This window comes from Mus caroli, unplaced genomic scaffold (assembly GCF_978045245.1).
Source record: "Mus caroli unplaced genomic scaffold, Mus_caroli_1 scaffold_10, whole genome shotgun sequence".
Taxonomy (NCBI): domain Eukaryota; kingdom Metazoa; phylum Chordata; class Mammalia; order Rodentia; family Muridae; genus Mus; species Mus caroli.
The window spans coordinates 57833173-57847846 of record NW_028227265.1 but is presented as its reverse complement, the minus strand read 5'-3'; the positions used below and the strand labels follow the sequence as shown (position 1 = coordinate 57847846).

Genomic DNA, 14674 nt, shown 5'->3' with positions numbered 1-14674 from the left:
CAGCAGGATGTGACTCTGCTCTGGTCACACACAGACCAGAGGCACCACCAGGATCCACTGGGGCAACCAAGGCGTGTCAGGAGCTCTTTACAAGGCTGTGAAGTACACAGTAGGTGCACAATAACAGTACAAGGCTGGGCTGGGCTGGGCTGGGCTGGGACCTGGCACTCCTGAAGCACCAAACACACCAGCTATGTTGCACAATGTTATCCCAGGCTGGTGAGATGGAGGCAAGGGGATTAGGAGTTTAAGATCATTCTTGGCTCTAAGGGTCAGCCTTGGCTATCAAGGCCAGCCTGGACAAATGAGACCCTGTGTTTAAAGAAAACAAACAAACAAACAAAATAACTACAAGGTGGTAGGCAGCATAGGATCAGAACTGAGCTCAACCAGGGCTGAGGCAGCCAGGTGGGGAGACCAGAGTGGTCTGGAAGGTTCCCTGTTCTACAGCTGAGGTTTCAGGAGCTATGAAGGGCATGAGAGCTGGGCTGGGGAGAGCAGAGATGAGCTGAGATTCACTGCACAGTGTCCACCATGTTTTTTTGGGAAAGAACCTCAAAAGTGAATGGGGGAGTGTAGTGCGAATTCAGGTTTCTTTTAAAAACAGAAATATTACCGGGCGGTGGTGGCATACACCTTTAATCCCAGCACTTGTGAGGCAGAGGCAGGAGGATTTTTGAGTTCAAAGCCAGCCTGGTCTACAAAGTGAATTCCAAGATAGCCAGGGCTACACAGAGAAACCATGTCTCGAATAAACAAAAACAAACAAACAGAAATCTTATAGGAAAGTGTTTTCATTTTGATCCCAGGTGTGGGGTGTGGGAATGCTTTTGACGGTCCCCGGCAGCTGACTATGCATTGCTTTGTGCTATAGCAGAGATGTGATTTTGCGGCTGCAGATAGCTTCTACAATTGTGTGATGTTTGGAATTCTGGGGACTCATTAGAGGGTTTATAAATGCTAGGACCCAGAGGGTGGGTTGTTCTTGTTAGTGGAGGTTTGCTAACTAGTCATCCTCGAAGAAGAAACAAGGACAAGAAAAAATTAGATATTCTGACAGGGAAGATCAAAACTTGCCCGAAGGAATCAGCAGGATTAACAGCAGATCTAAAAGTAACAGTGCCACCTTTCCAAGTGCTGAGACTTTACTGGGGATCTCTTTTCCTTCCTCTCTATACTTTTCTCTCTCCTGTCTGGTGTTGGGGAGGGGTTGCAATTTTAGAAGAAAAAGAACCCACAAAGTAGCTACAGGGAAGGGAGCAAGGGGAGACAGGAGCCACATCCAGCCATGCTGTAGATGTGAACATGTTACAATGAGTTAATATTGAAGGTCAAAGAGAGGTGGGGTAGAACAGACGGTGTTAAAACATGAGTAGTGCTGAAAACTAAAAAGGCGCTGGCGAGAGGGCTCAGTTAATGGAGGCGCTTGCTGCCAAGCCTGAAGATTTGAGTTCAAGTCCCAGGACCCAAACAGAGAGGAAGACAGGACCTGGCTCCCTTCCTAAATAGATAAAATTAAAAGGTGGCAGAGCCCTGAGTTTTATCTTAACCCTCCCCCCACTGTAGATAGTCACTTTCAGCCTTCTATGGACTTTATTTCCTGCCAGCCCCGTCTGTGGGACACAGGACTCCTCCTGCCCCTGTGATTCTCCAAGTTCTTGGGAGACACTATTGGGGGTCAAGTCAAGATCTCTGGGTGCCTCAGTTTAAAATCCACCTTGTTCCTCTGCCCAATTCCTTGGGGGCCTGAGAGAGGCCAAGGCCCAGTCTGAGGCCAGAGCCTAACACCCATGGGCTCTGTCCACAGCACTTTTTGCTTAGCAGCCACTTAGAGTTGGCTAAACTCAGAGTTCCTGCTGTGAACAGTACCAGGAGGGTTTCCAAGGGTTCTTAGGAGTTTGCCTTATTAATTTCTCAGACCCACTTTCTGCCCCTCACTTTGAACTTCTCCTTGAAGCCAGCCCTTTGCACATGGATGAGGGAGGACATGAGCTAGGGGATGTCAACTCCCCCAAACCTCTCAGTAGGCGGGGCTCTGCCTGCCGCAGACTAGCTGGGGCTGGCTCAGCGCATCCCACATCAGCAGCATCTCGAAGGGCAGGAAGCGGTGCACGAGGAGCAGGTCGCGGTAGAAGCAGGGGTCGAAGGATGACACACGTGGGCTAGGGGGGTACACCCCCGCAGTGCGCACTCCGCTGTGCGTCCCAGGAGACAGCCCCTGCTGCTGCAGACACATGCCCAGGAACACGTCGTCGATTGGGAACATGGGGAGGACGCGCGCGGCGCGACGTAGGGCGGCCATGGTAAAACGAGACAGCAGGAAGCCGCCGCCACCACAGTAGGGCGGGTATTTGTCCTCGGGCATCACCAGAGCGGGGATGAAGTACTTGCTCCAGGGCACCCGGATGGGACCCACGTTCTGGATCAGGTGCCCCACGAAGAGGTGTTGGTCCGGGTCGCGGTCCTGAAGGTAGGTGACCATGTTGTCCGTGTGCGCGAACACATCGTCGTCCCCATTGAGCACGAAGCTGACGTTGGTACAGTAGGTTAGCTGCCACTCCAGGAAAAGGACCTACGGATGGAAGGGGTGGGGGCAGGAGCGGGTTTGCGGGCTGGCAAAGCACCAGAAGTCCTCCCTGTTGTAAACCCTCCCCTTTCCCGATAGCTCTACGTGAGTCTCGTATGCATACTTCAAAACCCCACGTCCCGTGCCCTCCCCCACGTCTCACCCACCTGCTTAAGCGTCAGGTTAAAGAAGGAGTCATGGAAATCCCACTGGAGAATGTCGCCGTATGTCTGCGCTTCCAGTTCCAGCAGTCGGTTGTATTTGCGTGCCTGATGTGGGTCGCGGTCTGAGCCCACGAGGAAGAGGCGGCGCAGCGGCGCCCCACGTACCCGTCTCTCCCGCGCCCACGTCGTGCGCAGCACCTGGCGGCGCCCATAGTTTGCAGGCGAGGACTTGATGGCGAGCAGCAGGAACACGGGCTGCGCGCACTTGGTTACCCGCGGCTCTCGGAGCACTGGGAAGTCGCGGCAGTGGCGGTAGAACAAGAAGTCGCGTACGTGCGAGGGCAGCCCCGCGAAGTCGGGGTGCGAGGACACGGATAGATTAGCTCGGCACGGGGCGGGGTGTGTGCGTGGGTGGCCCGAGGCCCACCCGGGGTCGTTTTCAGGCTCCCTGGACCTCTTGGGGGCGGAGCAGCTGGGCGGTGACTCGCTGGTCAGGAGCAGCAGCAGCAGCACCAGCAAGGCAACCAAGGCCAGGAGGAGGATCTCGTAGGGGTTCTGCCTTGACAGCCGCATGGCGTGGGGGGCGGGGCCTAGAGCAAGGTCACAGATCTGTGAGTTCCCGCTGCCTCCTCGCTCCCCTCCCCGAAGCCGCCATTGACTGCCGCTGAACTTGAACCCACCTCTGGTCCCCACGGCCCTTCGACCCCAGGGAAGTTTTCTTCAAACTCAGAGAGATCCTCCTGCCTCTACCCCTGAGTGCTGGGGCTAAAGATGTGAATGCCTGTCCCACCAGGAATCTTTTATTCCTCCCTCAAAACCCATTTCGGATGATCCGTTTTTCCAGGCTTCCCTCATTCACGCCCCATGCCACCCCCGCCCCGCCTTGACCCTTCAGGTTCCGTTGTGGCCTCTCCCAGCATGAGTTGGGCACAGAGGCCGAGGCAGACAGAGCTTGATGTTTGTGGTAAACTCTTACAAATCTTTCAGCTCCCAGCTCTAATGATCTCGCTTTTAGGAAGCCCAGGCTGACCTCAAACTTGCTCTGGAGATGAGGATAGACCTGAGCTGTCCTCAGGTCCTGAGTGCTGGGATGAGAGCTTTCATTAGGCCTGGCTCTCTTGTCTGATGTTAGCCCTCCCCGGCGCTGCAACACCCCCTCCCCGGCTCCCAGCCTCCTGGGTATGGCCTGTGCTGTCTATGGTGTCTTCTAGTCCTAAAGGGTGTTGCTGCAGCATACAAGTGCTAGATCAAACTCTTACTCCTTCATCAAACACTATTGGCACTCAGGAGCACACCTTCACCCCTGGGACCCAGAGTTGTCCCCCCGTCCTGGCTATGTGCCCCACATGCACTGACAATCTTGTCTGCAGGTATGCAGGGACACCATGCCACCCCCAAGTCATAGCACACAAAGTGTTTGTTGAAAGACTATTGAACCTTCCCCCTTACCTCAGTCTGTCTTGGGCTATCCGCTGTCCTGAGTGGTACCTAGAACCTTGTGGGCCATTAACAAGTGTCCTCGAGACTGTAGGCGTCAAGCAAACCCACGGTGCTAGTGCCTGCACAGAGGCTGGCTTCCTGGTTCTTTGCCATGGGTTCTGCTGTGTGACTCTGACACAGTGGCTTAACCTTTCTGAACCTCCAGGTATAACAAGATGAACCCTATGCAAAAGCACCAGCGATCTCCTGCCACAGGACCTTAGCACAGACTGTTACAGATTTGTAAAAATCCTTCACTGTAGCTGTCTTTTTGCTACATTGTGAGAGTTTTTGTTCCAACCTTCTCCACCCTTTCAACCCCTTAGTACTAGATAGCAGAGAAGAAAAGAGAGAGGGGAAAGTGGTGGTGGTATCATTAGACTACTTTCTGATGCTTAAAGGTGCCTAGTTCCTTGGGGAAAGTTTGATCTTCACCATCAGGATAGCTAATTTCTTCTTTGCTTGTGACTACTTAACAAACAACAAGTAACAACCATCCTCCATCCCCCACCTCTCTGGGTCTAAGCATTTATATACTATGGAGGTTTGAATATGCTTGGCCCAACACTATTAGGAAGTGTAGCCTTGTGGGAGGCTTTAAGACCCTCCTCCTAACCACATGAGTGCCAGTCTTTTCCTTTCTGCCTTTGGACCCACATCTGCCTGGATGCTGCCTGGAGACTAAACCTCTGAATCCGTAAGCCAGCCCCAATTAAATGTCCTTTATAAGAGTTGCCGTGGGCTCTCTAATGCCAGCGCCACCTCTCGCTTGCCAAGCTCCAGCCAAAGGAGAAATGGGGTAAGTAAGGAGGTGCCCATACCATGGCTCGTACAAAGCAGACTGCCCGCAAATCCACCGGTGGTAAAGCACACAGGAAACAACTGGCTACAAAAGCCGCTCGCAAGAGTGCGCCCCCTACTGGTTGGGTGAAGAAACCTCATCGTTACAGGTCTGGTACTGTGGCACTCCGTGAAATCAGACGCTATCAGAAGTCCACTGAACTTCTGATTCGCAAGCTCCCCTTTCAGCGTGTCTGGTTCGAGAAATTGCTCAGGACTTCAAAACAGATCTGCGCGTCCAGAGTGCAGCTATTGGTGTTTTACAGGAAGCCAAGTGAGGCCTATCTGGTTAGCTTTTTTGAAGATACCAATCTGTGTGCTATCCATGCCAAATGTGTAACAATTACACCAAAAGATATCCAGCTAGCACGCCGCATACGCGGAGAACGTGCTTAAGAGTCCACTATGAGGGGAAACATTTCATTCCCCCCAATTTTTTTCCCTCTCCTTCCTGTTATCAGTAGTTCTGAATGTTAGATATTTTTTTGCATGGGGTCAAAGGTACCTAAGTATATGATTGCGAGTGGAAACAGAGGGGACAGAATCAGGTATTGGCAGTTTCTCCATGTTCATTTGTGTGTGAATTTTTAATATAAATGCAAGATGTAAAGCATTAATGCAAGCAAAATGTTTCAGTGAACACATTTCAACAGTTCTACTCTATAACAATTATAAATAAACCTGCTAAAATTTTCTGGACAATGCCAGCATTTAGATTTTTTAAAAAATAAGTGAACTTCTTATTGACAGCAACTAAATGGAGTCTGTAGCATTTTTATCACACAGTAGATTCCATCCGTTCACTGTACTTTTCTAACTGAGTTGTCCTACATACAAGTACATGTTTTTAATGTCTGTCTTCTGTGCTGTTCTTGTAAGTTTGATTGATATATATATATATATATATATATATATAGAGAGAGAGAGAGAGAGAGAGAGAGAGTTGCAGAGGTCATGGTGTCTCTTCACAGCAATGGAAACCCTAAGACACACACCTTCTGAAAAATCCCCACAATTCCAAAAGTCACACAATTGCAGAAATCATCTGCAACTAGCAAAATCACACTCCTGCTAGAGCATGAGGCAAATCATAGTCAGCTGCTGTGGATAGTCCAAAGTAGCACTTAATCCCACACCTGGGATTAAAATGAAAAACATATAATATTTCTGTGTTTTTCAAAGAAACCAAAACTCCAAAAGTCTTACTACATTTTGCATAGGAAACATTTCATAAGCTGCACAGTCTGCCCAGGCTATGGACAGATTCTATGAGCCACACCCCTTGCTATGGATTGGAAATACATTCATTAGTTTATTCATTCATTCACTTGATAAGTACATATCAGACTCTCAGGCTTGACCTAACACCTAGGCTAGACCTCTTTTTCTGAAGTTTGAGAAGCTTCAGCTGGTTTATTTTGTGTACCTGGCCCTTTAAAGGACCCTATGGCCTTCAATGTTGACTGCCTCTTGGAATTCTGGGAACAGGTAGCATAAAAATAAAAATGCCAGCCAAGGCTGAGAGGAGGGTAGGATCAGAGAAAGACATTGCTGTGAGAAGAAAGACTGAGAGGGAGAGATGGAGACAGCTGATAGGGCAGAGGGCTAGCAGACCAAGAAGAGAAGACAGTTGGTGACAATTGTGTCAGGAGAAGCTGAGCTGAGCCAGAGAAAACATTGTGAGGAGAACCCAGGGAGAACCCACAAAAAGCACCTGAAAAGAAAGAAAGAGAACAAAAGAGAGAAAAGAGAGAAAGAAGAAAAGGGAGGGGCGCTAGAGAGATGGCTCAGTGGTTAAGAGCACTGACTGCTCTTCCAGAGGTTCTGAGTTCAATTCCCAGCAACCACATGGTGGCTCACAACCATCTGTAATGGGTTCTGATGCCCTCTTTTGGGGTGTCTGAAGACAGCAATGGTGTACACACACACACACCTTTGAAGGAAGGAAGGAAGGAAGGAAGGAAGGAAGGAAGGAATAGCTACAGGCAGGGAAGAGACTCCTCCTATCTAGGCTTGACCTAACACCTAGGCTAGACCTCTTCTTGGCCTGTGAGACCACCTAAGGCCTAGGCTAGACCTCTTGCTGGGAAGCAGAGAGCAATCCCTTCTCTCTCTCTCTCTCTCTCTCTCTCTCTCTCTCTCTCTCTCACACACACACACACACACCAATGTGGAGGTCTGTAGTTAGGGTCTGGTTTCTTTCTTTTTTTTTTTTAAAGATTTATTTATTACATGTAAGTACACTGTAGCTGTCTTCAGACACTCCAGAAGAGGGAGTCAGATCTCATTACGGGTGGTTGTGAGCCACCATGTGGTTGCTGGGATTTGAACTTCGGACCTTTGGAAAAGCAGTCGGGTGCTCTTAAATAACCCAGTTATGTTATGAAAACATATGTTTTTCTTTAAATCCTGGGTGGGATGTGGGGCTGCTTCAGAGTGTCCATGGAAGCTGACCATTTGCCTTATGTGTGTTTCAGCAGGGGCATGATCCTGCCAGCTGCAGATAGTTCAATTCTGAGGACTCGGGAGAGGGTATAAATGCCAGAGGCCAGAGAGGGGCAAGAGAGCTTGGAAGAGAGATGGGTGTTTGAAGGAGGAGGAGGGAGGAGGATGTTGCAATTTGACAAGAAGTTTGAGATATCCTGACAAAATGAGTTGGACTTGCACCTATTCAGCAGGAAGTAGTCTAAAGAGAACAACGCCCCTTTTTCCTGAAACCTTCTTTCTCCCCTATCTGGAGTTGGTGTGTTGGAAGGAATCAGGGATGGAAGAGTGGTATACAAAACCCCAATAAAGTAGTTATACATACAGGGGTTCAGGAGAGGGAGGTGGCTGGCCTGGCTGGGGACCTTGAAGAACATGTATGGGGAGATGAGAAACCTCTGGGGCTTTGTATAGGGACCCTGGGGAGGGAACCTATGCGGGTGGGTGGGGTGTAGCTTGTGAATGAATGCTGCTGGCCTGGACCCCCCAACCATCACCATGTGGGACATGGTGTCAAGGAACACAAGGTGGGGATTCAGAGCGATTCTGCTCTGCCCCTGACTGTCAGACAAGTCCTGCCCAGGGCTGTTTGTACCAGGAAGCAATTTGAGCTGCTTTCTCCCAATTCCGGAAGTTGAAATAAGACAGAGGAAGCAAGCCTTTCCTTGTGCTTCCAGCATCAGTACAGAGATGGCTGCTGCCTGCATTGGCAATGGGAATTACACCAAGGAGACATCATATCACCAGTGTCTGCTGGAGAGATGGGGCTAAAGAGGGCAAAGGGAATCCTGTAGTGAGGGGCTCCGAGGTGGCTCAGGGGTGGAGCTCCTGCTGAGCTGTGTTAGGCACTGGGCTTACTGCCCCTCACCCACTGCATTGGTAGTGAATGCCTTTAGTCCCAGCAGGCAGAGGCAGGAGGATCTCTATGACTGTGTGGCCAGCCTGGCCTATAGAGTGAATTCCAGGACAGCCAGGGCTACACAAAGAAACCCTGTTCCCCCAAAACAAAGACAAACAAAAACCAAAACTCAAAAAGCATAAAAAGCCATGGGTGTGTGCCCAGAGACCCAATGACTAATTCCTGAATATTTGAATGGTCCCTAAGCCCCCAAGACTCACAGCTGCTGCACTATCTTGTCCAAGAAGCAAAAAGTAAACAGTTTGAGAACTGCGCACAGAACCTTCTTCCTGGGTGCTGGGCTGGAAAAGGGCCATGGCCCATGTCATAGACAATATTGCCCTGAAAAACACAGTTTCCAGACACTGGCTACACAATTAATTATTGACTAGTTAATATTGCTGAATTTGGTCATTAATTATAACAAACTAACCAAACGTTAATGAGCCACAGAACATAAGAAAATGTTGCTTCTTCTGCCGGGGGTGGTGGCACACGCCTTTAATCCCAGCACTCGGGAGGCAGAGGCAGGCGGATTTCTGTGTTTGAGGCCAGCCTGGTCTACAGAGATAGTTCCAGGACAGTCAAGGCTACACAGAGAAACTCTGTCTCAAAAAACCACAAAAAAAAAAAAAAAAGAAAAGAAAAGAAAATGTTGCTTCTTAACGAGATGTTGCATATTAATTATTCACTGCATATTGAAGGACACATTGGATACTGAAGAGGCACTGGCTAATCAATGTGTCAAAGTTGAACTGGATCAGTCGACATGCACGCACAGGTCGATGGCCAATGACCTGACTTTTGGCTCACAGACTGTGCTTCATAGCGCTGCTGTGACTAATAATGAACTTCATCGGAATATTAATGACTTTAGCTAAATATTAATGAGATTCATCTTGATATTAATGACCCATAGAATGCTCATTACTATTTGTGATTCAAACACTGAGTCTTAATGATGGGCTTGGTTATTTCTTTATGAATATTCATGAGCCCTAGCTCCCCCTGTCCTGGGTAGAAACGATCTTGTGCCCTTGGCCCTGACCTGGCAGCGGCCTTCTGAAGGCTACTGAGGTAGAGGAATGACACGTGCTCAAAGAGGTATCAGGGTGGATACTGACACGCTCAGACGTTCTGGATCATTCTCCCAGAGTGAGGGATGAGGAGGATGCTGGGAGCTTCTGGGACAGTCCCTTCTGTGCGTCCCAGCTGGACGTGGGGTCCCCAGGTTGCCGTTTGTCCCTGTGACCCTGAGCCCGGGCTCACCCAGCGCTTAGCTGGGTAGGACGAGCTGATCAACTGACCCCATGGCAGCTCCGTTCAGGTTTGTACTAGCTCCTTAACCCTGGGCAATTTTCTTTTTAAGAGGAACTTGGATTTTTACCGACAAAAAGAGAGTTCCTATAAAGATAAAGCTTCGGAGGCCCAGGTCTTGATGGCGAATAAGCCGCGCCCTGCTTTCACACCCCACCTTTCCGGCGGTAACGCCCCACCTTCACGCAGCTTCTCCGAGGCCACGCAGCGTCCCCCGGCCCCCCACCCCCAACCGGGAAAGAAGAAGCCAGAATCGCGACTGTCAGCCCAGCCCGGCCCACTTCCCAGACAAGGAAACGGAGGCTGGGAGGTGCTGGCCGTATCCTTGCCCTTCCAATTAGCAGAGCAGCCTCATAGGCCTGGCTTCTGGGGTCACCCTAGATCCCTCCCCTTTAAGCGGGTCCCATTCTCTCGTCCCTCTTCCGGTGACGTTTACACCAGGATTACAATAACCTCTTTAATTTTTACAATCAAAGATAAAATGTCACAGACACAAGATCCCTGTAATCAAGAGTAAAGTAAACACGCCGGCCCCAGCCCCACCCCTGCTGGGCTGTTGGCGCCTCCTGAGGGGACCCGAGGCAGGGGATCAGCTTAGCCCAGGGACTTGGACCAGGCACCCACTTCTGCCTCCAGCGCCCCTCCACGCAGGACAGGGAACAAAAGTCCGCGGGGTTCCGGACCTCGGAGGGGGCAGCAGAGTAGTCTCCTAGGGGCCCCTACAGGATCTTCGCAATCTCAGCTATAGAGGGGGAAACGCCACGCCCAGGGGAAGGGCGGGCTGCGCAAACACTGACCAGATGGGCACCAACTAACGTCCCCTAAGCGGCCGCACCTTCTCCTCCTGACTCCACAGAGTGCGACAGGCCAGGATGAGAAAGTGAAAGTGGGGGCCCGAGACCAAGCACTCAGGAGGAAGGTAGACTGTTCAAAGACAGTCTCAGAAAAAGGAGAAAAAAGAAAAGAATGGGAAGTTTACCCCAAAGCGTCAGAACCTCGGTTAGCAATACAGACTATCAATTTAACTATGCTGCCACCACCACGCCTCGCAGTTTACTTCACCGCAGCCTAACTCCTATACTGGGAGAGTTTCACAAACTCGAACAGGGGAACCCGGCTGTGCAGACACTGGGGAGGAGCGCGGGCTTCTGATCCTGGAATGTAGCGGGGCTACTTCGCGGCGTCTAAGAGACCCGGAGCCCAGGAGTATGGCCGGGGCTGCGGAGCATCTTCAGCACCGTGCAGTTAGAAAGCGCCCCAGATTCCAACCTCGCATCACCCCCCCCCCCCCGACCCTGGCACTCACTGCGATCGTGGGCTCCAGACAGCCCCGGAGGCCACACTGTTTACCTGGGCGACCGCCTTGCGCTGGCTCTTGGCTAACTCGCCTTCCTCCGCTTCTTCCCTGTTCTCCCTTCCCTGCTCCTCCCTCCAGCGAGTCGAGCTTCCTAGTAGCCAAGGAGAAAGTCCCCCTCCTTTCGCTCTCACAGCTCCCCCTCTAGTTCCTTGCCCCTCCCTGTCCTGTTCTTCACTGTGGTCATGTCCTTCCCCACCTGTCTTCCTACCTGGGACTGTGGCCCTTCCCCTCCCTCTAGGCGCCACCCTCCGTCCAGATTTACCGAGAAGGTCCACATCTCCACCCTCCTTCCCTCTTTCTTGGCCATGCCCATTTACTTTTTTTTTTTTCTTTTTTTTTTTTTTAAAGATTTATTTATTTATTATATGTAAGTACACTGTAGCTGTCTTCAGACACTCCAGAAGAGGGCGCCAGATCTCGTTACGGATGGTTGTGAGCCACCATGTGGTTGCTGGGATTTGAACTCTGGACGTTCGGAAGAGCAGTCGGGTGCTCTTACCCACTGAGCCATCTCACCAGCCCAGCCCATTTACTTTTATCCCTAACCCCCACCTCCTCCAGTGGATCTCTATTCCCAACCTGACCTCTTCCTCCTCCAGTCCTACTCCTCCCCTGGGAGTCTAACTACCTCCAACCCCTCCTTCATTTAGGGCCCCCATCTTCCTTTTCCACGCCACTGAGAGGGAGCAGGAGCTCCCCTGTCCTGAGCAAGTCTGTCTGTCTGTCCCCTACTGCAGCGCCTCTCCTACAGCTCAGCCCAGGCTTCAACCTCCACCCTCCTTCCTCATTTCAGCCCCTGCTGTAGCCTCCTGCCTCCCTCCCAGTCCTCCAGCTCAGCCAATGCTGCAGCCCCCCACCCCCTCTTCCCCTGAGGAAACATTCAGCCGGGAGGAGAGTGAACTCAGAGACTTAGAAGATCCCAGGACCTTAAAACCTGTCGGTAGGCCCTCCAACTCCTAAATGCCAGGATCAGGTGTAAGTCCCCTGGGAGCGTCCCCAACCACACCCTTCCTCAGAAGTTACCTCAAAAACTTGGTAGTCCTAACTCTGAGTTCCAGGCCCTAGTAGCCTGCTGGAGGGAGAAGTAAGCTCCTAAACTGGAAACTGAGTCCTCCTGACACTGGCTCCCTGAACCAGTACACAGTGGGCGGAGCTCCAGGATTGTCCCTTGACGTGGTAATCCTTCCCTGAGTGCACCCAGAGGTCACAGCAGCCCTATTCACAGGCACTGGGATATTAGTGAACCGTAAAAAGGAATGAAGACGCCCTGTTGTTGAGTGACAGCAGCTAGTACAAACATCCCACCCGTGTGTGATGAACAAGAAAGTCACACGGCAGAAAAATCCACAGACAAGGAGCAGGTCAGGGACGGGAGGGATGATCTTGTGGGTGCAACCATGTTCTGGAAATGCAGCAGGTAAGACTGCCTGTGGGCCATGTTAACTGCCACTCACTCCAGCTCCCTGCCACAGAAAACACCTCTTCTGGCTCCTGCTCAGAATGCAGGTGACTCAGCCTGGACCTGCCTGACAAATGTTCACTCACTGCATAGTTGAGGTCTTGGAGTCACTTCGGTGAAAACGGCAATGGCATTATAAACAGGCAAGGACACCCCACCCAAGGCTCTGCCCCAAAGCTGCTGGGACTCACCCTCCTGAGATAAGCACCTATCTCCCTGGCTCTGGGAGGCCTGGTGAGGGAAGCCAGGCTAGAGAAAAAGGATTCCTGTGTTTTCAAAGCTGCCCTGCCTTCCTGTACCCCAAGGAGAGCAAATTAAAGCCACCAGGAGGTGCCATGTTCTCAGCACTTATCAGATGGGCCAGTGTCTTAGTTAGGGTTTTACTGCTGTGAACAGACATCATGATCAAGGCAAGTCTTATAAGGACAACATTTAATTGTGGTAGGCTTACAGGTTCAGCGGTTCAGTCCATTACCATCAAGGCAGGAGCATGGCAGCAGCATCCAGGCAGGCATGGGGCAGGAGGGGCTGAGAGTTCTGTATCTTCATCTGAAGGCTGCTAGGAGAAGATTGACTTCCAGGCAGCTAGGACAAGGGTCTTAAAGCCCAGGCCCACAGTGACACACCCACTCCAACAAGGCCACACCTCCTAATACTGCCACTCCCTGGGCTAAGCATATACAAACCATCACATTCCACTCCATGGTCCCATAGGTTTGTTCAAATACATGAGTCTTTGGGAGCTATATCTAGTCATAGCATAGTAAAAAAGTACAATTAATTCAACTTCTTTTTTTTTTTTATATTTTTATTACATATTTTCCTCAATTACATTTCCAATACTATCCCAAAAGTCCCCCTTAATTCAACTTCTAAGGTCCCTGTAGTCTACAGCAGTTTCGAGTTTCTTCTGATATTTATCCAATCACTTAACTGTAATCCCCAAAGCAAGGCAGGAAACCAGGTGGGCAAGCTCCAAACTCTGCATCTCCATGGCTGATGTCAAAGCAGTCTTCAGATCTCCAACTCCTTTTCATCTTTGTTGACTGCAACAAACTTCTTTTCCTGGGCTGGTCTCACTCCCTGTTAGCAGCTTTCCTCAGCAGATAGCCCACGGCTCTGGCACCTCAAACATCTTGGCAGCTTCAATGTCACAACTTCTTGTTTCAGTGTTTGAGATCCACACATGATCTTCTGGGCTCCTCCAAAGGGCTTGGGTCACATCTCCAGCTCTGTCCTCTATAGCACTCTAAGCTCAGGTTGATCCACTCCACTACCACTGCTGTTCTTGGTGATCATCTCATGGTACCGACATTTCCAATAAACCGGGGTCTTCTGCTGTAACTACGCTTCACCAATAGCCTCTCATAGGCTCTCTTCATGGTACCAAGCCTCACCTCCTTTGCATGACCCTTTCAGTCCTGGGCCATTAGTTGCAAGCGAGGCTGCATCTTCACCAATGGCTTTCCATGGCCTCTCACAGTGCCAAGCCTCAGCTGTTCTTCATGACTCCTTCATGCCTTCAAAACCAGTACCACCTGGTTAACTCTTACACATTACCAAGTCCAGCTACAGCATGAAGTACAACCTTGACTATCTCTGGAACACAGCCTCTTTGTGTCTCAGAAAACAGTTCCCAGAAGATTTCACCTCAGCAACGCTGGTCTCTTCTTTTTTTTTTTTTTTTAATTTATTGATTATATGTAAGTACACTGTAGCTGTCTTCAGACACCCCAGAAGAGGGAGTCAGATCTCGTTACGGATGGTTGTGAGCCACCATGTGGTTGCTGGGATTTGAACTCCGGACCTTCGGAAGAGCAGTCGGGTGCTCTTACCCACTGAGCCATCTCACCAGCCCCGCTGGTCTCTTCTTAATCACCACTAATTTCTTAGCTCCAGGTAAGCAGCATCAACTGTCCCAGTAGTCTCCCCCTCTTGACGATAAAGCCAGAGCTGAAGCTTCCGAGTTCTGCTGCTTGTAGGAGCTGTAACATGGCACCCTTGTTCTATTACATTATCACTAGCTTCCTCTTTCCCAACTCCTTCACTGCCTAAGCTTGGCTGTCCTGGATCTTGCTCTGGACGTTGAACTCAGAAATTTGCATGGTTG

At 50.5% G+C, this 14674-nt stretch overlaps 1 protein-coding gene and 1 pseudogene across 2 annotated transcripts; one reads left to right on the top strand and one right to left on the bottom strand.

Annotated features, from left to right (window-relative positions):
• On the bottom strand, nucleotides 1–11259 carry B3gnt3 (UDP-GlcNAc:betaGal beta-1,3-N-acetylglucosaminyltransferase 3). Of its 2 annotated transcripts, none has more exons than XM_085843835.1 (3): nucleotides 11055–11259; nucleotides 2734–3320; nucleotides 1–2572 (listed from the first exon to the last, which is right to left on the bottom strand). In XM_085843835.1, exons 2-3 carry the CDS (start codon nucleotides 3301–3303, stop codon nucleotides 2021–2023), a joined length of 1122 nt encoding a protein of 373 aa, XP_085699961.1. In that variant the 5' UTR covers nucleotides 3304–3320; nucleotides 11055–11259; the 3' UTR covers nucleotides 1–2020. The 2 variants fall into 2 exon arrangements, with proteins under 2 accessions (XP_085699961.1, XP_021025004.1); XM_021169345.2 differs by having other exon boundaries at nucleotides 11099–11259.
• Nucleotides 5029–5445, top strand: LOC147002389 (histone H3.3A-like; annotated as a pseudogene).
• Nucleotides 11260–14674: the final 3415 nt, after the last annotated feature.

Excerpts from the sequence above, each read along its gene's own strand:
- B3gnt3 (XM_085843835.1), bottom strand. The coding sequence starts at position 3,303 with ATGCGGCTGTCAAGGCAGAACCCCTACGAGATCCTCCTCCTGGCCTTG. Across the intron at positions 2,573-2,733 it reads TTAACCTGACGCTTAAGCAG|GTCCTTTTCCTGGAGTGGCA; the intron begins GTGGGTGAGACG and ends TTCCATCCGTAG.